Source organism: Amaranthus tricolor, chromosome 7 (assembly GCF_026212465.1).
Source record: "Amaranthus tricolor cultivar Red isolate AtriRed21 chromosome 7, ASM2621246v1, whole genome shotgun sequence".
NCBI classification, from domain to species: Eukaryota; Viridiplantae; Streptophyta; class Magnoliopsida; order Caryophyllales; family Amaranthaceae; genus Amaranthus; species Amaranthus tricolor.
The window spans coordinates 30,517,747-30,544,680 of record NC_080053.1 but is presented as its reverse complement, the minus strand read 5'-3'; the positions used below and the strand labels follow the sequence as shown (position 1 = coordinate 30,544,680).

Genomic DNA, 26,934 nt, shown 5'->3' with positions numbered 1-26,934 from the left:
ACTTACAAGGACACTATCAATATTCAAAACTTAAACAAGCGCGTTAGCATTGGGCAAGACTAAATCCTCATTTGGTCTTCGTTACTTACAGTACTGATCACACACAAGTAGGTAATTTTTAATACTCCTAATTTTCCTATTTGATTGGGCACGGATATTAAGAATGAGATGTGGTCCACTTAAAAGATGGTAGTTTGGGTATTTTAAGTGATTATATTAATTGGATAAGTAGTAAAAGTAAAGGTATTTTCGTAATTACGTGTGTGAACTAAGGATATTTAGGTAAAAAACCATTGACAAAAAAAAATGGGACAATTGATATGAATTTGCTAAATAAATAAAAGGGACAATTACTCTGAATCGGATGGGATAGTTTACAAACTATTGCAAGAGTTGAACATACATTGGATTCATTTAGTACTGCGCAATGTTTAAAATTATAATATTTTTCAAATAATTTTGAATCTTCATACACTTATACTCTATATACTAAATAATAATTTAATATTAAAGTCTTAAATTTATTGGAGTTCTATACAGTTAAATATATTAAACGTGCTCAGAATCTTTTACAACGGGTGGACCGTGAAGTTGTGTAATAATCTGTATAATAATCTAAGCGCGTATTATAGTATCATGAGTTCATGATCAGTGACCCCATCCCCTTCCATTCCATAGAAATTCAAACATGTTCAAATCAAACCCCATCTTTAGTTCATTATTTTTACCCATTTGAATCATCTATTTAACAAACAAAACAAAACCCATACATCCTTCACCGGTAAACCATCCAGAAATCCCCTGCTAACCACCCAGAATTCCCTAAAACCACCCAGAACTCCCCCTGAAAACCACCAATGGCAGCAGAAGAACAAAGTTGCTGTGGATGTTGCTGCAGATTAATCTTCACATCGGGTTTAACAACCTTATTTTTATGGCTAAGTCTCCGAGTCAACTCACCCACATGTTCAATCGAAAACTTCACCGTTTTTGCCCTAAACAAAACCGCAAATTCCTCCATTATATCCAACAATAATAATAATAATCATACCATTCGTTATGATTTAAAGCTCAATAATAAGGATAATAAAGATAAGGGTATTTATTATGATACTCTTAATCTTACTTTTTATTATAAGCTTAATCAAACCTCTGTTTTGCTTGGAAACGCTACGTTTAAAGATTTTTATCAAGGACATGGAAAGAAAACGCATCGTATTGCCACCATTGATGGTGGTAAAGGGGTGAAATGGGAAAATGATACTGCCACAACGGCGTCGTTTAGAGTTGAGCTTAATACGTCTGTAAGGTATAAGATTTTGTTTTGGAAAACGAAACGACATCGTTTGGATTTGAGTGCTGTGTTGTTGGTTGATGAAACGGGGAGTTTGATTAAGAGGAAGAAGAAGGGGATTAAGTTTACTTCAAAAGCTTGGAATAGTAGTGGTTGTAACGTTATGGTGTTGGGCATTTTAGGATTTTTAAGTTTCATTCTATTTTGGTAATTTGAAATTAATCCTTTTATAAGGGGTGAGAATTGATAATTGAGAATTTTAGATTTTTATGGATTAATCTATTTTTGTAATTTTGAAGTAAATTATATCATTCCATCTTGCTATGTTGACTAGGAAATCATTTTAAGTAAATTTCTATATTTTCTCTCTTTAGCTTTTTAATAACAAATTTTTTACTATAAATTTTAATTATCCAGTGTTATTAGGTAAATTTTGAGATTTGAAATGGTTGTATGTATCCAATCGTGTCCTTATAAATGATATAACTAATAAAGTTGTTTTTTTTCGATTCATTTTTAGTAGCAAATATATTGTGCAACTTCATATAGATAAGAAGTACAAATGATTTAATGAGTAACTCTATTTTAGTCTATTATAATTCGAAACCAAATAACTATAATAGTTATTCTATACATAATAATAAATTCGTAATATATTTTTACACAAATTTTTGTGAGAGACGGTCTCTTTGAGAAACCATCTTCAATTGAGCCCATTCATTATATATTTTTTAAAATATTATAAGTAGTATTAAGAATGATATAAGTAGACATTTAAGATGTGAAAGATTGTCTTGAATGATTTGAACATTCAAGGACACTGTAAGTAAGCATTAAGGATAATGTAAGTGGGCATTAAAAATATGATAAGTAGACATTAATTTTTAATGAGTTGGATTTAAAATACGTCTTTCAAGAAGAGTGTCTCTCAAGAGACTAGCTGATATTTTTACCGGTTGAACAGATGTGAAAGATTGTCTTGAATGATTTGAACATTTTGGGCCAGACATGAGACTTGGACTCAATTAGATCTTGTTGTATTCAACCAATAATTCGTTAGGCCTTTTATTTATGGATTATAAGATATGTGGGACATAATTAACCATTTAAACACTTTTGATTAGGTCCAAAACTCATACTCCATCATAATAGCTTTTTAATAGAAGTTTATTAAAAAGTTTTTTTATTATTTTTTATTTATTTATTTTTTATGTTATAGTAGAATTAGTAGTTAGTAGAGCCTTAAGTTACAGTTCATATGTACCTAAACAACATAGTTGTGTTTTCTTATTAGCGTTTGACTTTTATACAATGTCAAAAAATCTATTCAACTAAAATTTTAAGTTGATCGCTGAGTTTCGAAATATGTTAAGATATTCTAAGATTACCATCATAGTTTTGAAATTATTCATTGTGTTGGCAATTTTCGAGCTAGAGTGTGATGGGAAGATGGTACCAATAAACCCATGATATATATCGGGTGGATGCTTGTTATAGGAGTGAGATTTGGGATCAGATCCACCCGAAAGACTAAACAATCTCGAATGGTAATAGGAGCTGATATATATGTATGTTAATAATTAGAGTAAATTGATTAATAAATAAGTGTAAGTGTTATAAAGTGAAAATGGAAAGCTCGTAAGTTAAGAGCTTTCCACGTTGATATCGTAACACAGTTTTTAGATGATGAACTGTTGATTATTATTGCTCCTTTTATTTTTAATTTTTTCTAAACCTAATCTATATTAAAAGAAAATAAACACAAGAAGCACAACAAAACAAAAAACAAGGTATTAATAATTTATAAAAGCATCATTAATTTATGCTCCAACCTTTTGGTTTGACTAAAAACAATATTGTTGGACTATAATACGTAGTTTTTCTTCTATTATTAAGACACATTGGAATCCAATAGGATAAATGTAATCACAAGAAGGAATAATAGGGTCGCATAACTGACCACATTCTATACATTCTTGAGAATGATCAATTCCTTCTACCATTATTATGTTGGATAGCAGATTCGGGTTAGATGCTCCCACGATTTGGAGTTGGATAACTATAAGCATAGGTAAAGAAGACTACAAGTTTAGTTACTCTATGTTACAAATTTAGTATTTAGGTACTGGATATGATGGTAGATTATTGGCAATAAGTGGATGATTTTGTAGAGCTAGATAAAACAAAAAATAAATACGAAATTTATTAAAATGATAAAAAATTGACACTTGGAAAGTATAGCGGTAATATTTTAACGGTTTATTTTTTTTTTTAAATAATAATAACAATATTTTATCCGATGTATATTACTTGCACCAAAAACAAACTTTTGAACCAATAGTTAACATGTTTGTCGCGTCTCATATTTTCATAATATCAATTTTTTTATAATTTTTAATTATGTGTAACTTTAGATATAAACAAACCAACAAACGCATTGGATTGGGCAAAAATGTGTTTGGTGCAAGTATTTTGGAACTGTTAGAGTTTATAACATATCCTAGGACCTCAATCGTCAACTTAAGCTTTTGCTTGAATTAGTTTCTTGCCATTATTATAAGTTGCTCACCAAGGCTCACATTATCATGCTTGCTCAAGCAACTTTCCAATGCACTAGCTCCCTTCTCAAGCAAGTTAGTCATAGAGTCGTTCTATTATGAACGACCTTAAAATAAAGAGTTTATAGCTAATAATAATTATACTAGTTGGACTATTTAATTTATATATGGAAAGTGTTTCATAATGAGACCGTCTCATACAATCTGTGATAATTATTATGTAAGTCACCACCCAAAATGAAACTTTCCTATGTTCTTGTTTCACACATTAACTTCATGTAGAATATATATTAACTTTAAAAAAAACTTTTTCCCTTAAACTATTCTTTAATTCTATGCAGATGCAAGATTGGTATCCCTAAGAGTACTATCAAAGAAAGAACATATTCAAAATAAAATAAACCAAGACACTTATTAAAACATAACACATGACATTTCATAGAATACAATACAATTTCTAACTACCCTTTAATCCATTTGATTATAACCAATGACAAAGGCCAAAAAAGGTACCTTCTTTGGTTGCATATTTTCACTAACAATAACCATAATTCTACTTGTGATTTTCCTCAAACACTCAAACCCTACTTGTTCCATTGAAGAATTTGATGTTTATACACTCAAAACTACCAAAATTTCTTCTTCCTTAAACCACAATGACACAATCCATTATGACCTAAAACTTAAAAACCCTAATATAAACAATGGAATATATTTTGATACCCTTAATCTTACCTTCTATTACGAAGTTGATAATATCAAAAACATTCCCATTGGAAAAGCCATGTTTAGCCCTTTCTATCTAGGACATAAAGAGGTTGCTCGTCGCGTCGGAAACATATTACCTAAAGTCGTTAAATGGAATCATGTTAAGCCACCATTGATGTTTAGGGTGGAGCTTGTAACAATGGTGAGGTATAAGAGCTCAATTTGGAAGAAGAAATCACATCTTGTTGTAGGAGCTAACTTGGAGGTTGATGATCATGGAAGTTTAGTGAACGGGAAACATAATAAAGGGGTTGTACTTAAGTCTAAAGGTACAAGGAATAGTAATGGCCAATTTGGGTGTGTGTGTATGTTGTTGGGTATTTTGGTGTTTATTTGGTAGACTTGGATTATTTGTTTTTTTTTCCCTTTGATCTATGTGTCATTAATTTTGGGAGCTGGTCTTGTAAAAGACTCTCTGTCAGTGAAATGATTTTAAAATAAATTATATCTTAATTATTGGTGTTTTTGAGCTATTTAAATCATGTATAAGGCGTGTCTTACGGTGAGATCATCTCATACCAAAATTCGATTAATTTAAAGTATGTTATTTTCATTTACATGGATGTTTTTATTCAGTTTTAATGAGTTAATCAAATTGAAACGATGTTTTGTTATTGTATATTGTCATTTTAATGTATATTTTTATAATATTAACTTTAAAGTTAATTAAATTGAAAACTTATTTTTTTATTGTATATTTTTGTATGTATGGTTTTATAATATTAATTAATTTTTTATAATTTTGAAGATCGAATATAAGTTCTATTTGCTTTGTATTTTGATATTTGCATATACAATGTATTATGACATATTGATATTTGCATTTTTGTCTAAGAAAGCTACAAATGGTGAACTAGTAAAAAGGATAGGAAATGTTTTTTGAAAATCAATCCATTTGGTCGTACTTAAATCAAAATTTTACCTTATTTATTGTTGATTATTTGGAATTTGAAATTTAATTTTTATACATATTGAACCAATCCACATGGCCAGTTGGCAAGCTAGTTTAAATTTTTCAGCAAGTACTATATGAAATCCTCACATTATAAGACGAACTCATACAATTATCTTATTTTTTGATTAGCAATTAATATAAGGTTATAATTTGTCACTTTAAGGAGGTTTTTGGTATGAACTTTTTAATATCAAGTAAGGGATTCAATTACCATTGCTCCACATTTTTTGTTTGGTACAATATTAGGTTAACCCAATCCCTTTCTTAAGGGTAATGGATACCTTATTTTGTTACCACTCAATTATGTCAAGTACCAAATTCTCTTTCTACGATCAAGTAAGTGCTTCCCTTATATTTTTATACCAAATAACATATAACTACGACCCATATGCATACCCTTACTCCTCTTTATCATTTATCTTTTCATTACATTTTATGTTCCCATTTCAAATACTCCCTAAGATTGTAAGTGATCGCTAAGGTGATCGTTTAAGGTTATAAAATGACCACTTTAAAACTATAAGTGTATTTCATCGGTTAAAACTATGAGTGAAAACAAAAACAAAACTACTTATATGAGACGAATTTTCGATGAGACACATTTTATTTATCGGTTTAATAACTCAATTAATATAATTATTAGCATATAATTTTTTTATTTTAAGCTCGTCTCATCTAGAAACAATCTCTCACAAGAGTAACTCAGAGCTCATAATAACTTGTAATAGTTGTGCTATTTAATTTATGTAAAAGTCGCATCTCATAGTTAAACCACCTCATCTAACAATTTTTATTTTTTTTTTAATATTTACAACTCTTTTGATAAAATTGTTCACAAAATTAAATAGTTGCATTTAAAAGGTGTCAAACTGGTTAAAATTGTAGAAATAGACACTTGAGTTAAAATCAATTTGATCCGATAAAAAAACCTTAATCATAATATTCAATAATTAGATCTTTCTTTCATTCTCTCTATTAGATAAATTTATAATTTTTGGCTATTTTTTAAATATTTTATCTTTTTAAGATTGTTACTAATAGTTACATGTTTGTTATAAGAAGAATTGTTATTATCAATAACAATATCAAAAGACAAAAAAATATCTTTCTCATGCGTAATTTATGTTGAGAGTCTACCCAAATCTCTATTTGCAACCTTATATTTAAATCACCACTTAAAAATGATGAACTTTCCGATCTATTTCTTCAGCTCATTTGAACTTTCCAATGTTGGACAAGCTATAAACTTCATACAATTCACTAAAGTGACACTTTCTGAGTCTTTTTTTATTACAAAACAAATACTTTTTTTCTTTAACGCATTTCATACTTGACATAAAAAAGAAAAGTAACACATCAACCCCACCTAAATATACATGTGTCTCATTTTATTTTTTACACTTTTCACATTAAAATTAAAAAAATAAATTCATTTGACTATATTTTAACTTTTAGATTAAAAATAAGTATTCAATTTTTATCAATTATATAAAGTATAAAATTTTTCTTTCCTCATATATATATGAAAATTTTTAAGCATTATTTCAATCTTTAAAATACATATTTACACGTACTTAAATGTTACAGTATCTCTTAACATAAAAATAGATATTATCAAACTTTACAATAAGATAAAGAGTTTTTAACTTATAATTCATAATAACATCAAAATTAAAAGTAATTTTTAAAAAAATAAGGGACACATAGAAACCCTTAGTCCACTAAGTTGACACTATTTATTATTCTCTAAAACAAGATTCAATACCAAACCATTTGCTTTCTTGCCTACCTCCTTCCTTTCTTTTCTCTTCTAAATCATTCTTGAAACAAATGCCAAGAAGGACAGAAAAAGGTTTATGTTCTACTTGTATATCATTAGGCACAACTATATTCTTCTTATGGTTTGTCTTTAGTTCAAAATCTCCCAAATGTTCCATTCAAGAATTTAAACTTCTTTTACCCTTAAAATCCAACCAAACAACCACTAAGATCTCCATTTCAAGCCCTCTAAACAACACTATTCACTATGATTTAAAGCTCAAAAATAGAAATTTCAACAAAGGAATATATTATGATGCTCTTAATCTTACTTTCTTTTATAAATCTAATCTTAATGGTATTAATTTACCCATTGGAAATACCACTTTTAGCCCCTTTTATCAAGGTCGTTCCAAGGCTACACATCGTTTAGGGAATATTACTTCTACTGCTACTACAACGACTTCCAATGTCGCTTTTAGGGTAGAGATGGCTACTGCGATAAGGTGCAAAGGCACATTGTGGAAGAGTAAACGACATCGTTTTGTTGTAGGAGTTGACTTCAAAGTCAACGATGAGGGTGTTTTGGTCAAAGGGAATGATAATAAGGGGATTGTGCTTAGTTCTAGTTCTAGGAAGAATGGGATTGGGAAGGGTGTTTTAGGGGTGATGGGTATTTTGGGTATTTTTTTTAATTCACACTTGGTGATTTTGATTTTAATCGACTTTTCATTGATTGGTGTGTGAGTGTGATCGGAACATGATATCATTTGGTATTTTAGAAAATTGTTATTAAACTCGTTTATAATGTACTTTATGGATGGTTTTTTATTGCTATTTGGTGATTTTATTTTAGAGCATATTTATTAGCATTGTTTTTTAAAATTATAAAAAATTGTCACAAATTGTTGTATAAGAATGAAATGGTTTCATCAAGAGATGTGTTTTATACATAAATTATAAAAATATAAAATACTTTAAATAGTCTTATCGAAAAGTTTCTCTCACGATGATAACTAAAAATATAGCATTCACAATGTTGATATTTTTTGTTAACCATTTGAGGAGGGTATAATGGTAACCAAAACATTGCAACTTTAGAAATGGGTCATCAAATGGGGCTTGTAAAAGAGTTGGGAGGGCTCTTAAGAGTTAAGAGCACCAACAATGGTATGTTATACCCTTCGTCCCATTGAATTTACAATATTTACTATTTTGGTCTGTTTTACTTACTATGCATTGTTTCTATTTATGGACAATGACCTACTACTTTCTTTTAATCTCATATATATATTTTAATTCTTTTTTAATTTCATCTATATAATTTATTTATCTTTTTATTTATTACCATTATCCGCTTTTTTTTTAAAAAATATCGATTTCTCTTTGATTCAATCTATAAGGGATAGAGTAGTACTATTTACTCTTTTATTTTGTGCCTCCCTCTTTTTGCCATATTATTTCCATCAACCTTTTCATATGCCCTTCGATATTAGTGTCACCAATACATAAACAATTTTTATAATTTTTAATATGTATTAAAATATCAAAATTTAAAATTTACAAAATATGTAAAAAGTAAATGGAGAAAAAATATAGACTAGCTCTTTGTTGATGAAGTTGGGGAAAGGGTAAGAGTGCCTTAAGTGTTAATCCTTTCAATTCTAATTGAATGTATCATATAATAATGCATTAATTTTAATTTTAAGAAAAAAAGGAGAAGGGTTCACATGAGGAGCTTAAATACATGGGTAAATAAAGTTTTTCCTTTAGAAAAGATAATAACACTAAAAAAAACTTGATAATTTAGATACAATTTTGTAAATAATTGGATTTCCTTAAGATATAAATACAGAAAAAAAAAATTGCAAAGTGAGATATTTAATCAAACACAAATTTTTAAATAAGACGATTTTGTGGTGATATGATTTTTATTGGGTTGGACTCACTTATTATAATTAGTATGTTATATAATCACTTAACATTCTAAAATAAACAATTCTAGAAATAAGTTAATTTTATAAGCTCGTCTTATAATAAGATAGTTTCATACGGGACAAGCTACTAATACTTACGAGTAAATACTTGTAAGTTACAACATATCACCTATAACTCGTGACCTATTGCGTAGAAAAATGTCGAAGGTGGAATATAAAAAGTAGGGGTGTTTATTAGCGAGTATCCTGTAAGTCAGGAACCCTTTTAACGGCCCGTGTCCCGGCCCAATCAATTCGGGTAAGTTATAGCAATGAAGAAGAGAAGCCAGGAAGAGGGAAGAGAGAATTAGAAGTAGAAGATAAGAAAACGGCGTAGAAAACTGAAAGTCCAAATGAAATATTGCAAGAAACTGCCATTTGAAATGTGAAAAACCCTAAAAACATATTTGTGTCTTTTAAATCTGGTCAACGGATACCCCTTTATATTTTTTTTAGTGGCCGATAACGTGGCCCCACAAGTTACAATTTTTTGAAACAAATAACCAAATATTTATATTGTGAGCCAATGAGTCGGGTATAATAATTCTAATTTTTTTAAACAAGCCTAATAATAAGAAGGATAGAAGGTAAAAAAACATTGAAACAATTGTAGGAATTGAACTTGGAAGACATGGCTAAAATAGGAGTAGGGTGTGTACCAGTGGGATCTCTCAACACACCAAGAAAGAAAGAATACAAAGTAACAAACAGGCTTCAAGAAGGCAAACGCCCTATTTACGCCGTCGTTTTCAACTTCCTTGATTCCCGTTTCTACCATGTCTTCGCCACCGTAGGTGGTCACAGGGTATTACTACTTTCTTCCTTTTAATTTTGTACCCTTTACCCAAACTTACATGATTTTGTTTAATTTTTCTGTTGGTTCAAATTTGGGCTTTAATTAATCAGTTAAAATTCTGGATTTTGCTGTGAATTTCTTTCATTTTTGTTGGGAAATAGGGTTTTACTTTTTACGTTGGGGAGGAAGGTTTTCAAATTATATAAATGTATTTTCTTCTGTTTGATTATATCTTTGTAGTTCAAAAAGCATAACTTTCAATTATTGTCAATTTTGAAGCTTAAATGTGACTCACTATTGACATTTCAATTTGGGAATTGAGTACAATCATCAATTATGCAAATTTGTGTGGGAAAGAGGTTTTTTAGGTTGGGGATAATGGGAATAATAGACATTAAGCTAGATCCTGATTGGATTTTGTAATTTTGATGATCCTTAAAACCCTCACAAGTGGCATCGGAGTATTGGAATGTTGGAATGTTGGAATGTCGTTGATGATGCTCTTTAGCACTTCATTTTCTTTACAAAAATGGTGTAACTAGTTATTGAACTTGTGTACTGTTGATAGTCCTATGTAGGGATCTTTATTTTAGTACTGCATTTAATCAGCACAAAAAGAGAGTTTTCTAATTGGGTGTATAGTATGATCATCAAATAATCAGTTTTTTCATGTGGAAGAATATCATTTTGCTAGATCCTGATTGGATATTAAAATTTTAATGATTGATAATTCTTATTTTGATGATTGATCATCAAAAAGAGACTTTTAATGAATATCTAATACATTTACTTCTCTAGGTGACTGTTTATAGATGCCTTGAAGGTGGTACAATTGCTGTTCTTCAGTCCTATGTTGACGAGGATGTAAGAACCGTTGTGCTTTTCTGCTTAACTGGAATAGCTTGCTTCTCACTTTTGTTATTTTGTTATTTATGTTGTTTGAATCTCAATTTGTTTGTTTTATGGATCAGAAGGAGGAGTCTTTCTATACTGTTAGCTGGGCTAGTGATGTTGATCGTACTCCTTTATTGGTGGCTGGAGGTAGTAATGGTGTAATACGTGTAATAGATGTTGCAAATGAAAAGATAAACAAGGTATTTGTAATGTAATTTGAGCTTTTGAGTTAGTAGTCTATGTACTTGACCCGTAATCTTCACCGTGAACTGTTGTGTGCTAGGATTTGGTTTTTCATATTCAAGTTTGTAAACATGCTTTCTTGTATATATGTCTTGGCATCGCTTTCTTTTACTTTGTGTTGAGGTGCATTGTGTTTATCCCAACGGGTATTCAGTTTTATTTGGCGAGCTCATTATGAGACCGTCTCATAATGAGACGGGCCCATATAATTAGCCTATTACACTAATTAATCACTTTAAAATTTGTATGTGATCACATTAACACACTAAATGTACATGGGCCAGCTTAATAGAGATAGTCTCACCATGAGACCGTCTCATTTAAGAATTTGTGCATTTTATTTTGATGTCTGACTTGAATGATTACAGAGTTATGTTGGCCATGGAGACTCAATAAATGAAATCAAGACTCAGTCCCTTAAGCCATCACTTATAGTATCAGCTAGCAAAGTGAGTGAAGTGAATATTTGTAAATATTTTTAAACTTGCGTGATTCTTATTACATATAGTATTAGTGAATCAGGATGAATCAGTTCGTCTTTGGAATGTTCATACTGGAATATGCATTTTGATATTTGCTGGAGCTGGTGGTCACCGTAATGAAGTCCTTAGTGTGGTGAGTACTTAACATGATGTGGACTGTTCTTCTACGATCTACATGTATACCCCTTTCTTTTGGTAATTTTTTGGTTACTCCCATGAAACAATGATACTTTCTTTCTTTTGATTACTTAGGATTTCCATCCTTCGGATATATATCGCATTGCAAGTTGTGGAATGGACAACACTATAAAAATCTGGTCAATGAAGGGTATATTTCTTTTTCTCTTGACATTGTCTGTACATGACATGTGCACTTCATATTTACGTGAAGTTGTAAATGATTTTTTGTACGAAGAGTCTATCCAAAATAACATATCTTTATCGCTAGCAAGGGTAACTTTGCATGTATCAAACCTCCTCAAACTTTGCCTAGGTGGGAGCCATTTATTAAACATCATAAACTTTCCTTTTTTTATGAGTCAACTGAGATCATATATCTTGTTCATAATTTTTATTTGTGTTTGCCAATCGAAACGGTTTGTTATGCTTAGTGGTAAACTAATATGTACGAAATATTAACATGGTGATTCATTTAAGTTTATGAGCATCAAATATATGCTGGCTTCTTGGTTTTATGACGATGTTGAGTTTCAAAAACACAATTATGCTTTGTCATCTCAGGCTTTTTTTTTGCAGCATTAATGCGATATTATACTACCAAAGATATCTTTGGTTATATGATCATACATTCTTCTTTTTCTTTTTTTTTTTAATTTTTTTTTTCATTCCAAGACACTTATGTTTAGGTTTCAATCTACATTTTTGTAATTTGTTGCAGAGTTTTGGACATATGTGGAAAAATCTTTCACATGGACTGATCTCCCGTCAAAGTTCCCTACAAAATATGTACAATTTCCTGTAAGTAGAAAATGTCACTCTTGCTCTGCCGATTCTCCCACATCCTACCTTACTCTATCTGGGTGTTTCTTAGCTTGCTGCATATCCCATCAATTTTTGATACTTTCAGCCTTGTTTAATATGTGTTTATCATTCCAGATCTTCCTTGCTGCAATTCATACAAACTATGTTGATTGTACAAGGTGGCTTGGTGATTTTGTTCTTTCTAAGGTAAATGGTCTTTTTAGTCTTTGTTGATTCTTACATGTTTGTTGGAGCACTACTCATTTTTTGTTTGTATGTATCATCAGAGTGTTGACAATGAGATTGTACTGTGGGAACCAATTATGAAGGAACAATCTCCGGGAGAGGTGAGTATATGTGTTCTTTTGGTGTGGTTCTCCTTAATTTACTTTAATTTTTTTCTAGGGATATTCGATATGATGGGCACAAACTTTTGCAAAAAGCCAGTGGTAGCAAATCTTTAAAAACATTCCACAAAATACTATTGTACTTTTGGAATTTAAGCTGCCGTAACATTAATGCCCAAAAAACGTTAGATAATGTGTTAAGTTATGAAATTTCGCTTTTACTCGTGTCTTTTTTCATTAAAATAAAATAACCTTCTTTCCTTAAAATTCCATAACATAGCATTGTACTTTTGGAATTTAAGCTGTCGTAGTATTAATTTCCAAAAAACGTTAGATTATAAGTTAAGTTGTGAAATTCCAAAAGTATAATGCTATTTGGTGGAATTTTTTTTAAGATGCTACCATTGGCCTTTTGCAAAAGTTCGTGCCTATCATGTAGAATATCTTTTTTTTTACCATGAAATTTGATGCATGTTTTTTTCCTAGTGGATTTGAGTTTGACGTTTGGGTTAATAGAAACTAATATGTTGTGCTCAAAATCTTGTAGGGTTCAGTTGACATTCTTCAAAAATATCCTGTTCCCGACTGTGATATTTGGTTCATAAAGTTCTCATTTGATTTCCATTGCAATGCAGTGGCAGCTGGTATGATCAACTTTTCTATTATGTTGTTTTCTAGAGCATATCCTCTTCTTGATATCCTCTGCTCTTTTGTAGTGGATGGGGAGGGCCAAGACTCTCTTACGAGACTTTTGGTGATTGGTATTAGATGGTAGCAGTGGCGGACCCAGGAATTTCAAATTGGGGGGTCAAAATTTCGGATATCGGTTGTGGCGACGGAAAGGCGAGGGCAAAAAATCGTCGCCAAATGGAAAAGCAAATTAGCGACGAATTAGCGACGGGAAGTATGGTCGCCAATCCGTCGCTAAAAGCTTTTATTTTTTAAAATTTTTTTTTAAATGTTTAGCGACGGGAAGTATGGTCGCCAAGTGGTCGCCAATTGGTCGCTATAGTAATTTTTTTTTTAAAGCTCATTTATTTTTTTCAGATTGGGGGGTCCACTGCCCCCCCTTGACCCTAGCTGGGTCCGCCACTGGATGGTAGAAATTGAAATAAGTTTTAGCTTTAGTTTTTTAAAATTATGCCAAATCATTCCATGGTAGTGGAGCTTTCATCCTCAAACATGTCTTTTTCTCCGTAATTTTATATTACCACCTAATACCACCTTTTCATACGATCTTGTAAAGAAAAAGAATGATTAGAATAGGAGAAGCATGGTCATATACACTGTCACATGATTTACTAATCTCCTTGCGAATCGCGAATCAAAAAAAGCAAATTGTAGTCAGTTTTGGGCTACTTGCGATCATTTTAAGAGAATCATGAATTCAGAAAGCAAATTAACTAGCGAGTTATGTTACACCGGTCATATACCTTGCCAAGTAGTTTTCGTAAGCTAAATTACATTAAGTTTTCATCATCATTCCTAGCATTTAATACCAACTACCAAATAGGCAATTAAGGTAAACACGTAGGAATAGATGATAAGATCATATAAGTGCTTGCTTTTAATGAATTGGAATTCACGAGTTCTTAAGTTTAGAGTTTAGGCAAAATTTGACAAATCGTTCGTGATTTATATGTCAGGTAATAGGGAAGGGAGAATCTACGTCTGGGAGCTGCAATCCTGCCCCCCTGTTCTGATTTCAAAGTATGTTTTTTTCGTATTTTTTTTTCCCGAAAGGTTAAAAGCTAGTTATTAGTGTTGACCCTCGTAATTTTTCTTTATATTTCAGGCTCTCACATCCTCAATCCAAATCCCCAATCCGACAAACTGCCATGTCATTTGACGGAAGGTAAATATGTGTACTTTCTTGCCTCGTTAAATAAAAAAATCGACACTTCCTTTATAGCTTTATTGCAAGAAACGTACTAAAAATGTAACGCTCCCTCTGCAGTACCATTCTTGCATGCTGTGAAGATGGAACAATCTGGCGTTGGGATGTAATATCATCTTGTTAGTTCTCAAGAGCGCCGGTTATTAAAATTTTTAATCCGCGACTGAAATCGTAAAGGGTGAGTTCATCTATCAATGCTTATTAATATATGGAATTTACGTGCTTTTGTTTTTGTTTGATAAAAAAAAAATGCTATAGGACGATCATTGCATATAATTTTATGAATTGATTTGTTTTGGTTCTTGTAGCTGACCCTAATTTTCGTGATTAGGAATTTAGTGTTGGTTGTTTGTTATGTGGTTTTGTTCCGATGCAAATTGATTTCCGTCAACATCTGAACCAGATGAAATGAGTCGTTTCCCGAATGATCAAATGTTAATTTGTTCCATTCCGATGAAACTTTCTTGTGATAGACTCTGGCATTGCTATTGTTTTATTGAAACTTTCTAATTTGCTCGAATGTATGCTACATACGTTATACTTGATATTTTCTCTGATAACGAAGGATGTTGAATGAAGTCTGTTTTGTCGTCTGCGAAATGAAGATAAGAATGGGCACTAATGGCTGGCAGAGCTGTGGCAATAGATAATGAAAAAACCAGAAAACTTCTGAGCAATTATACGGACGAGTCCCAGTTTTGTACCTTAAGTACTCACTCTGTTCCTATGAAAAAGCAGTGTATGACTAAAATATGTGAGAGCTTTTTGAGTCATATTGTGCAAATAGATAGAGAATCTTCTAGCTTAAGCCTAGTGGCTATCAATTAGTAGATTATGATGTTAAGAAGATTAGAAATTAGCAAGTATTGTGTTATAGATTTTGTGAGCAAGTGGACATGTATTTTAAGTAGGATTTAGGATGAATGTTTTGTAATTCTTGCAATAAACAATTACATTTACATTTTGTTTTCTCTTGATTACAGGGTAGGAAGGACTAAGTGAAAATCGAATTATTTGCTCTCTAACTTAAACAAGTCTCGATTATTTAATCATATTTCTTATAAATCTCTTCTATATATGATTGCTTCAAATTAGAGTTTTTTCTAATTGAAATAATTTCTGTAAATGTTAGTTGTTTATTTGAGAGAAAGTGGGGCTAAAAGCTAATGAAAAAGCTATGAGTAGATACTTGGTTTTGTCTTAAAAGAAAGCTTTTCAGCTAGTTAAAAGTTTTAGTGAACACATTTTTTGGCTATATGACGGTGCTAATAACACCTATCATCTCTTTAACTTTGATATAATCATCCCAATCTAATTTATGGAGTTGTCCTTTTCCATGGTTTTCGTTTGGATGTATAACATGGTACTTACCATATTGAAATCGAGAGGTTTTTCCCTATGTTTGGTTTGTGATGGAACATTTTTCGGTTTTTTATGGTAGGCCTAGAATTTTTGTTTAAAATTGTTTTTTATATATTTTTTGGTTACTTCCACTCGAATGATATAATATTTTACCATTTCAATATTTTAATAGATTTCAAGGGTCTAGTTATGTAAATTTATCCTTGTTAAAATAAAGAAATTGTTCAAAAACATATATATATCAATTTTAAAGCCTTTATCCCAATATATGTTCTCCGCCGAACAAATTAATACGTAAAGTTAAATTGTGTTAAATCTATAATGTGTTTCAACATAAACTGAACAAATTAACGTGTAGAGATCTATCATGTTAAATTAATGTGCGTGCAAGTTAAATTGAACAGATCAACGTGTAGTGATCAATAATATTAAATTAATTTGCGTTTCAACATAAGCCGAACAAATCAACGCGTAAAGATCAGTCGTATTAAATCAATATATGAGTTCAAATATGAGAATAAATAAACATAACATTTACTGCGCATATGTGCTTCGTAGACATAAAATTTGCCACCAGCCAATGTCCAAATATATTTGGCCTAGGTTTAATGTAATTTAGTTCTATTCGATTTGATTTAGTAAATAAATTTTTTCAATTAAGGTTTTTAATTATAATTTAATTAGAAAAGTCAATCTCTTTAATGTTTAATGCTAATTAGGGGCGAATGTAGAATATAAATTAAGGTTAAAAATCTTTTTTTATTCAAAAGGTGGAACAAAGGGTATAATTAAACACTTCTATTTAAAGGTATAATTTTTCCACGAGAAAATAGCAAAATCTAAAAAAAAATTACCTAATTAAAGAAATAAATAAGATTTACCTACCACACAAACCAAATTTCTAAAGTCAAATGGAATTAAGTGTCATTTTCCATGTAGAAGTTCTGTTTCTGTCAACAATCCTAACATGAAAACTTATTGCAGTTAAATAATTTTAATTATTGTAATATTATATTTCCACATGAATACTTAACTAAAAATATTTTTTTTTCTGAAGAACAAATGTGGAGTTTAAGATAAGCAAATAATAACCAAACAGCTCCTTCTCATCTACTTCTTTTATTATTGTTTACCATTTTCTTATCATCCCTTTAAATTATGTCCCATAATCTTGTACAATATTATTTAATAACAAGTCTAATGTCTAAATCTTAATCAACTCTTTTATGTGATTATAAAATGGTTAAATAGTTTTAAATTATCTCTATAACCGATTTGACTTAAGGTTTGTCATGACGTTAGTGACCAAAATCGATCCTATCTATTTCCCTGTCTTTCAAACGACTATTACGTGATCGTAAAATTAAGTTAAATAGTCCTTATTTCTTTATAAATGACTTAATTTAAAATTCTCGAGACACATGCTGATTTGGATATATGATCAGAGTCCACACTACCTAAACCTTTTCTTACCAAAAAAAAAAACTTTGGTCAAATAGTCAAAATTAATTAAACAATATGTTATATTCACAATTATATATGAAGCCTGCATGCTAAGCAATGTTAGGTGCTTGATAGGAACCTTGAACAACAACCTCAAGAACCTTCCCTTTACACATTTCCCTTTGTTTTACTTCCTTTTACATTGCACTTCAAGACATTGTTTCACTTTTAAGCCCTTCCCACACATGACAAATCAGTCATCACAAAACATTAAGTACTCATATTCTATTTGTATGCCATCCTAAGCTCTATTATCATTATTTATCATACTCAATATATCCCGCTCAAAAAACCATTGTAAGCTGTATTATCATCATCATCATCTTCACTATATCCCGCTCATAGAACCATCTTAAGCTGTATAATTATCGACATCATCATCATACTCACTATATCCCGTTTATAGAATCATCTCAAGGTCTATCATCATCATCATCCTCAGTTCATTCTGCTCACAGATTCATCTTTAAGCTGTATTATCATCATCCTCATACTCAGTATATCCCGCTCATGGAACCATCTTAAGCTGTATTATGATCATCATCATCATACTCAATATATCCCGCATATAGAACCATCTTAAGTATCATCATCATCACCATACTCAGTATATTCCGCTCATAGAACCATCTTAAGCTGTATTATCATCAACATCATACTTTGTACATCTCGCTCATATCAGTAGTTGACAATGCAGCTTCATATTTCGCCGAGTTTAAGGCATGTAACAGTTTTTCCTGGCAAAGGAGTAAGAGAATTCATCAAAGTAAAAGCAGGTTCAAGGAGGTTTTCTTATAGGATGGTGTTGTATTCTCTTTTATTCTTCACTTTTTTGCTGCGTTTTGTGTTTGTTTTGACTGCTGTGGATACAATTGATGGCCAAAGAAGATGTTCTTCATTAGGTATGTTGTGGATGAATTCATCTAAACAATACAAATTATAGGTGTCTAAGTGTCGGATACGTCTAAATATTCAATTTTACCCGTAAAATGAAGTGTCTAAGTGCCCTACCAATGTCCGACAATCAAGGATCGAACACGGATACGGAAGCAAAATGAAGAGTGCGAGTAACATAAGCTACAATTTACTTAAAAAAATCACAGGTCAAATGTAGCAATCTAAATGAGACTGGACTAATTATTATTTGTTAGTTAACATGTTTCAATGATTCAGGTTGCTTGGGGAAAAGACTTGCACCAAGGATTCTAGGAAGAACATCTACTTCAAGTGATGTAATCCCCTCTTTTTCTAAATATATGTTTAGATTTTGTATTATAATAAAATATTGTATAATGATTTATTAAATCATTTGTCTTTCTTATTAATATGAAGATGCAAACGAAACATTTGCAATCTATGTCGAATAAAATAAATCTCTATGTTATACATCCGACCTTTATGCCCAGTCTCATAGGAGACACTTGGAATTGAGGTAGACCTGTGCAATAGAATGGGGTTCATTGGAGACTGTTATCAAACCCTTTCTTAAGCAGGTGTTAAATGGGCCGAATAGAGCCACTTTTGAACCACTTATGTAAGTCCTTTTGTACAAGGCCCGTCTCCTGCCCAACCCATTTAAAGCAAAGCTCGTCCTACCCTGCATGCGCTCCATTGCACACGTCTACATTAGGGTTACGACATGTATTAATAAGAGAATGTTTTTCACAAGTTTTTGAACCTAAAACTTCTTTTTTTGATCTTATATCATCACAGGTGCCAGAAGAGTTATATGAAGTATTTGAAGAACCAAGTGGTTATATAGATGAGAAAAATCCAGGACCAGATATCCCTCTATCACTAGAAGAGTTTATGAATGAAATGAGGGACACTAAACCAAATGCTAGAACATTTGGTCTTAAGCTTAAATCAATGGTACTTTGCCTAAACATTTCGTTTTAAACATCTCGACTTCATATTCTGATAGAGTATATAACATATTCTGGAGCTTCAATCATCAGCTGGAACTTATATATCGTGTGTTACAGGTAAACTATCTTGAACAAAGGACGCGAACAGCCAAGATTCAAGAATACTTATACCGGCATGTAGCATCTAGCAGCATCCCGAAACAACTCCATTGCCTAGCATTAAGGCTAGCCAATGAGCACAGCATGAATTCAGCAGCGCGCCTTCAACTTCCAAACCCTGAGCAAGTCCCTTATCTAGTTGACAACTCATTCTTTCATTTCGTTTTAGCCTCCGACAATGTATTAGCTGCCTCGGTTGTTGCAAACTCTCTCGTCCATAACTCCATACATCCCGAGAAGGTTGTTTTGCACATAATCACCGATAAGAAAACCTTTGCGCCTATGCAAGCGTGGTTTTCGTTACACCCTTTGACGCCTGCGGTGATTGAAGTTAAGGCATTGCACCAATTTGATTGGATTAGTAAAGGGAAAGTGCCTGTTTTGGAAGCTATGGAGAAGGATCACAAGGCTAGGTCTCAATTTAGAGGTGGGTCTCAAGCTATTGTAGCTAGTGATACTGAAAAACCTCATATTATTGCTGCTAAGCTTCAAGCTATGAGCCCTAAGTATAACTCCATCATGAATCATATAAGAATACATCTTCCTGAGGTACATCCATTTGAACTTTATAATCCTCTTGTGTCTTATGTCTAGGGGTGTTTAAAGGTCGGGCTTCCATTTTTAAGTCCTTATTCGGCCCGTTTTTGTAAGGGTTTTGTAAGGGATGCCCTCATTTTAAGCCCTTATCCGGCCCGTTTTATTATAAGGGTTTTGTAAGGGCTGGGTTGAAAGTGGGCCAAGCTACTATGATTAAAATGAAGTGGCTATAAAAGGGCTTAATAAAGGTCGAAAATGAACCCTTTTAAATAGCATAATTGATTGATAATTTAATTATTATAAATGACAATGCTAATGAAGATTATTAACGTTTCTAAAGTTTAATTATTATAAATTAATAGTTTATAACAATTTTAAGTAATAAAAACGGGACAGATCGGACCAGGCTAAAGCCATATTAAGTTTAAAGGAACCTTATTCAATCCGGCTCATATTTACTTAAACCCGACCCAACCTTTTTCCGGCCCATTGAACACCCCACTTATGTCCCTTATTTCGATGGCCAAAGAGTTCTAGTTATTTGGTTTTAAATTATAATGGACTATATCTTATGGCTTATTTAATCAGTTGTACTTCTTATATACATGTTGTATGTGATATTTGCTACCAAGGGTCACTTAGAAACAACCTCTTAATAGTCTCTAACAAGGGTTAGATTGTGTAAATCCAACGACCCAAATGCCAGCATACTGATTGTTTCTTTCTTTCATGGCCTTTAGTTGTTTCCAAGCCTCAATAAGGTGGTGTTCCTCGATGATGATATCGTGATACAAACAGATCTGACACCCTTATGGGACATTGATATGAAGGGAAAGGTTAATGGTGCAGTACAAACATGCAATGGAGATGATAAGTTTGTGATGTCAAAGAGACTTAAAAACTATTTGAACTTTTCTCATCCATTGATAGCAAATAATTTTCATCCAGATGAATGTGCTTGGGCTTATGGCATGAACATCTTTGATTTAGAGGCTTGGAGAAAGTCTAACATTACTCATTCCTACTATCAATGGCTCCAACTGGTAAACTACAAACAATATTAGATTCTAGCATGCAAGTTATATCAATTTATACCGTTGTGAAGGGGATTAATTCAACCAAAAGCTTAAGCTAATAGTTATAGCCTCAAGATTTGTTTTATACTATCACGCTCCCTCACACAAGAGCCTTTTGAGTTAAACACGTCAATGCTACGCGTGCTCTTCTCATACGTGGGGAGGCTGAGATTTGAACACGTGACCTTTTATCACGTTGGCTTCTGATGCCATTTCAAAGAATCAATAATTAACTTTAGCTTTTGGTAAAGTTGGTCTCTTGACATGGTATCAGAGCCCAGGCCACAAGTTCGAATCTCATCCACACCTCCATTTAATTAAGGAGATTTGTGTTGCATCCATAATTCTCTTGTGTGTGGAGCGTGACAGACCATCAGTTTAAAGTTTTAGTTGAATTAGCACTTAACATCTATAAAATTTGTATCTACCATCTGATCAAAACAATGATATTCTTGTACACAGAACTTGAACTCAGACCTAAGTCTATGGCAGCTCGGAACTCTACCACCCGGACTAATAGCATTCCACGATCACGTTCATGTCATAGATCCCTTCTGGCATATGTTAGGTCTTGGATACCAAGAAAATACAGGCCTTGCAGATGCTAAAAATGCCGGTGTCATCCATTTTAATGGAAGGGCAAAGCCTTGGCTTGATATAGCCTTTCCCCAGTTAAGGCCATTATGGGCTAAGTACATTAATTTCTCTGATAAATTTATCAAAGGTTGTCATATAAGAGAAACTTGAGGATTCATTCTGCTGGAAAATGAGGACACTTTTGTACATGAGCTAAGGGCACTCAAAATTTTCTCGAAAATTCGAGGGTGCACTGAGGAGGAAAACTCAAAGATCTGGAGGCAGGCCAAGGAAGAAATTTTAGTTTTACACTTTTAGATAAGCCTCCTAAAGATTGTATAGGAGATTTCTTGATTTTGTGTATACTCTCTTCCTATATTCTTTCAGTTCATAATATAATAATTTTGATGCATGATTCAGTGTAAAATCATAGATCATCTTCATTGTCATCATAAATCTTGCTTATAACAATCATGATTAGACTCCTGGAAGTGTTGAATGACTGTTAAAAATGAAATGAAAGTGATTCTCTAATTGTAAGAAAAGATGTGAGAGAAGGTAGAAAACAGGAGTTATACACAAGTAATTATTAAGTAAGCACAAAAAGATCAAAGCTTTGCAAGTACAAAACAAAAGCATCAAAGTTTAATGATGTCACCTCCTCTTAAAAAGTGACTGAATTTTATTAGTGATTCAATAATACATCGGTGAAAGTGAAACTCACCCTCTACAGCTTACAACTTTTAAAACCTTAGATGAATTAGACTCATCAAACCTAACGGGTCAAAATTTGGGTCCAAAAGTTTCAACCTGAATAAATCCATATTCGTGTCTAGATTATCGAAAATAAATAAGTCAAAGTACCTAAAGGCTATAACTATTACTAGAGTTGTTTATTCGGGTCATCGGGTCAATTTCAAATTAGATGTTTTGAATCAATTTAAACTTGTATCTATATTGATTTTTACATTATTTTAGATTCATTTGAAAGTTGAACTAAGTCAACTTCGATTCCAAAATCTAGTAAATATCAAAATTATTTTGAACACTTCTAACTACCACCAAATAAAACAAATTAAAACCTCAAAAAGGAAAACAAAGAAAAAAAAAATTCCAAAGCAAAAAATGAAGAAAGGTGGATTCACAAAAAAAATATAAAAAAATGAATGAAATAGCTGACTGGTCCCATATCCCAAACTAGCACGTCACTCCACGAAAAGATGGTAAAAGAATCACGCTCAATTTGGCTCTTTTTAACAAACACTTCACGAAAAGGGTACATTATACACCACATCACTCCAACATACACTAAACAAGTTTCGGATTCTAACCCAAAACGTCGCATTGTAAACGAGCTTGAGCATAGCTTAAATGAACAAGACATTACGACTTTCCGAATAAAACACAACATTACGCATTTACGCTAAGACCAACAAGATAAAAGTTAAGTTGCCTGAGCAGAGGTAAGCAAATGAACAAGACATTAAAACAAAATTGGAATTTCGATGAAATCATGTCAACACGACATTGCGTTTTCTTGTTTTTCCAGCGACCTTAAAAGTTCATATGATCGCTTACAGTCAAAAAAATGAGGTCTACGTAATACTTAAGACTAGTTGTCAATCATGAGCCAGAAGAACCGATATACAGGATGGCTAAACAGGAAAGAAATCAACTAATTCAGATTTTTACAGTTACCTTTTTTTTGAACAACCGGAAGCGGCATTTTCATTGAAGTTCCACTGTTAACATACACATTCGAAATCCAATCATATGTAGTTTGTTAGTAGACTTCAGCACAAGAACAGTCATGGCAAATGGACAATTGACTGAAACCGAAAAAAGGGGAAAATCATGAGGTGTGATCGTAATCTCGAAGAAAGGACTAATGACATATCCAATTAAGCGACCGGTGGGCGGAGCACATGATCCTGTGACGTATCGACTGAGGCTGGAGCCATGAATTGCCACATAGCAACTCCCGGGTATCCCATAAACGGAACCAGCTTGCCTCCCGGTCCTTGTGTTGGTGGGGCGAAAGCAGCTGGGATTGCAGTTGGGGCTGGGATGAATCCTGGTTGAGTATTCACAGTCTTCAGCTGCTGCTCGAGTTTTTCCTTTTCCGCCTTTAGCCGCTGCTTCTCATCCCGCAGCTCGTTCTTTTCAGTCTAAAGAGGAATGTAAACAAACTTAGATCCTGTAAACTCGAATTAAAGTGAGTAAAACGTTAGAACACTACACGGACCTTCAATTCCTTGATCTTCTCCTGTAAACTCGAATTAGAGTCCTTCAACTTTTGGGCTTCACTCCTTAGTTGAGTCACCATTCGTACAGCATCAACCAAAATGGCAGCCTTGTCGGTCTTAGGAGGTCTACCAGGTTCCAATATCGAGCCTAATTCCACAAACCTATGCAAGATTTCAAATCATTAGTTCATACTGATGCAACATAGCGCATCTGCCCAGCCGCAAGCAAGGCTGATAGTATAGCTATTCTCTTTTTTTAGCAAAAATCAGTATAACCAACATACTCGACTACAAAATATGAAAAAAAGAGAAGGAACTAAACTTGTCATTAAGGCGATCCCTACGTGCCTTTTCCCGGCAAGCTTTCGAGCTAGATGGACCACATGAGTCGGATCTTCCCCTGTAGTAAGAAGGAACAAAATGTTGTGACGAGAGAGCGGTGGTATGTTGAGCCATCAAATACATTTCTTAACACTATACCAACATCCAAACCTCACACGAGGCTCTGAACACATTGCATTACCCCAATGCCCAATGCCATTATAAGGCCCCCACATAGACCCACTATATGCGAAAATTTGGGGGTCGAATACACACCAATATATTACCCTTGTAAAAATAAACAAGTTGTTTCCAATTGACCCACGTGATTTAACGGGTTATTTTGCTAAAGTACATAATAATCTTTATCCCCATCAAGAATATACACACAAGGGTCTACATGCATAGGAAAATTATTTGAAAAGTGACACATAAATAATAAATGAAACACTATATAAATGAAGCCCTATCTCTGAAAGGTATATGATATGATCTGCTAGATAACTATTATCAAATTATCTAAACCAAATTTGCCCTAACTTTACAATCCAAGGATAATGGTTCCATCTGCTATCACATGATTAACCAATCTCCTTGTGAATCGCTCGGTTTTGGGCTATTTTAGGGTAAACAATAGTAAATTCAGAGAATCAATCAGAAATCCAAAAGCCAGCAAACTTTAGGTGACAAAGGAAAGAACAGAGAAGTATACCTCTTTTTGGAGTTATTTTTAGGACCCTCTGAATCGCCATAATTTCCCTCAACTTCCGCACTAATGAAACAGGCATAAGAGCCAAGGATCAGAGAACAACAAAGTATGAAGCACTCAAATACGAAGAACACAAATTGCAAAATATATGCATCACAAACCACATCAATGATACCATCTTTACATAAACTTAGAAGATAAAAAAAGTACAGTCTATAACACCCAAATTTTAGCATTCTGGTTCAAAAAGTGAGCTAATCGCCCCAATACAGAACCCCAACGTATCATTCAAAACAAAAATAATCACAAATGATGCAACTCATATGAACAAATAAGCAAAATAAGATTAGAGTTATGGGAATTTCTCAAATTTCTAAAAGTTTCAGTTTTAGCCAGAAAATTGTCAAGTGGGGACAAAATTATGAAACCCTAGCCTCACAAGAAGATACCCAAATCAAAAACACCAAAATAATTAGAAAGAAATGAAAGAAAATGAAGAAAATTGAGTACCTGACATTGAATGGAAGGTTCAAAGGCGGTTGCAAATGACAATTATTGAAGGCAAAATTGGGGGAAGAGAAATTGCAATCAGTAGTAGGGATTTGAAGTTCATCAACATATGAATTAAAATCAATCACCCAATTAGAGTTTTCTTGAGAAACCATCCTACAATTCAAATTACCGGGAAATTTGAGGCGAAAGGGGAATTTTTTTGGTGAGCTTTAGAGAGAGAAAGAGAGGTATTCAGGGAGAAGGTAGGGTGGAGAGAGAAAATGGGAAAGGGTGTATTTTCATAAATTAATTTTAGGGATTTGGTAATACTAAAATGTTTGCTTATGGCGAAGAGATGTGAAAGTGTCAAAAAAGGATGGGAATATGTGTGACTGTTGACAAATGTGTCAAATTGGGGATATGGTTGTTTGACTTGTCATGAACAATAAATCATGAACCATAAACCATGGTAGTTAGACTAAATGGGTACTAGACGATTGATATCTAATTGGAGTGATTAATTAAGTCAGTTGATTTTAAATATGTTGTCAGAAGCATATCGTTTAATAATAGCTAATTTATAACAATAAACTATTTCAATTAGCTAATTTATCAATATTAGATGATTTGATCATACAATTATCTATTTGTGTCAAAATAAATAAAAACTGTTGAATAAGTTACTCATTACCAAATACCCCTAATTTTTTGCCAAATATACTTGAAAATACAATTAAATAGAAGTATTAGTAGATTATTGACTCATAGTTCAAAAATGATTTGACATGATAATTACATAAAAAAAAAAACTCAATCCTTAAACTTCGCCACCCTTTTTAATAAAATTACTAAAATGCCCTTAAATCTATTTTAATTATAAAATCAACCGTTATTATTACAAAACTAAATTTATGAATAATAATTAAATTTAAATAAATATTAATTTTAAAAAAGAAAATAATTTTTTAAAATCGGAAAATAAACCTAATCACACGTTTTGTATTGAAATTTGATACATAATCACTATTTTGCGCGAATTTTTTGATAAGAAAATCACGTTACTGCAATATTTGCAGCATTAGAACCTAGACTTCAAGATCTTTCCAATGATATATTACATGCCCAATTTCGATAAC

General features: G+C 32.3%; 6 protein-coding genes across 8 annotated transcripts; 5 read left to right on the top strand and 1 right to left on the bottom strand.

Moving 5' to 3' along the window:
* The first annotated feature begins 452 nt into the window (after positions 1-452).
* Positions 453-1,791, top strand: LOC130818319 (protein NDR1-like). The gene has a single exon (XM_057684446.1). The coding sequence runs from the start codon at positions 858-860 to the stop codon at positions 1,503-1,505; it is 648 nt and encodes a 215-aa protein (XP_057540429.1). The 5' UTR covers positions 453-857; the 3' UTR covers positions 1,506-1,791.
* A 2,551-nt stretch (positions 1,792-4,342) lies between these two features.
* LOC130818687 (protein NDR1-like) lies at positions 4,343-4,960 on the top strand. The gene has a single exon (XM_057684846.1). It carries the CDS (start codon positions 4,343-4,345, stop codon positions 4,958-4,960), a length of 618 nt encoding a protein of 205 aa, XP_057540829.1.
* Positions 4,961-7,354: 2,394 nt separating this feature from the next.
* Positions 7,355-8,451, top strand: LOC130818318 (protein NDR1-like). The gene has a single exon (XM_057684445.1). It carries the CDS (start codon positions 7,406-7,408, stop codon positions 8,078-8,080), a length of 675 nt encoding a protein of 224 aa, XP_057540428.1. The 5' UTR covers positions 7,355-7,405; the 3' UTR covers positions 8,081-8,451.
* A 1,263-nt stretch (positions 8,452-9,714) lies between these two features.
* On the top strand, positions 9,715-16,260 carry LOC130818299 (polycomb group protein FIE1). Of its 3 annotated transcripts, none has more exons than XM_057684420.1 (14): positions 9,715-10,114; positions 10,904-10,969; positions 11,077-11,199; positions 11,611-11,691; positions 11,765-11,857; positions 11,977-12,052; positions 12,623-12,702; positions 12,841-12,912; positions 12,993-13,052; positions 13,600-13,696; positions 14,699-14,762; positions 14,848-14,907; positions 15,010-15,127; positions 15,933-16,259. In XM_057684420.1, the coding sequence occupies exons 1-13, from the start codon at positions 9,941-9,943 to the stop codon at positions 15,071-15,073; spliced, it is 1,110 nt and encodes a 369-aa protein (XP_057540403.1). In that variant the 5' UTR covers positions 9,715-9,940; the 3' UTR covers positions 15,074-15,127; positions 15,933-16,259. The 3 variants fall into 3 exon arrangements, with proteins under 3 accessions (XP_057540403.1, XP_057540402.1, XP_057540405.1); XM_057684419.1 differs by having other exon boundaries at positions 15,515-16,256; XM_057684422.1 differs by lacking the exon at positions 11,611-11,691 and having other exon boundaries at positions 15,515-16,260.
* Positions 16,261-17,955: 1,695 nt separating this feature from the next.
* LOC130818270 (probable galacturonosyltransferase 12) lies at positions 17,956-22,678 on the top strand. Its single transcript, XM_057684383.1, has 6 exons — positions 17,956-18,716; positions 18,988-19,046; positions 19,528-19,686; positions 19,800-20,390; positions 21,119-21,421; positions 21,917-22,678. Exons 1-6 carry the CDS (start codon positions 18,506-18,508, stop codon positions 22,199-22,201), a joined length of 1,608 nt encoding a protein of 535 aa, XP_057540366.1. The 5' UTR covers positions 17,956-18,505; the 3' UTR covers positions 22,202-22,678.
* Positions 22,679-23,494: 816 nt separating this feature from the next.
* Positions 23,495-26,200, bottom strand: LOC130818316 (transcription factor ILR3). Its single transcript, XM_057684443.1, has 5 exons — positions 25,817-26,200; positions 25,310-25,369; positions 24,599-24,676; positions 24,276-24,438; positions 23,495-24,198 (listed from the first exon to the last, which is right to left on the bottom strand). Exons 1-5 carry the CDS (start codon positions 25,969-25,971, stop codon positions 23,932-23,934), a joined length of 723 nt encoding a protein of 240 aa, XP_057540426.1. The 5' UTR covers positions 25,972-26,200; the 3' UTR covers positions 23,495-23,931.
* Between the last annotated feature and the right edge of the window lie 734 nt (positions 26,201-26,934).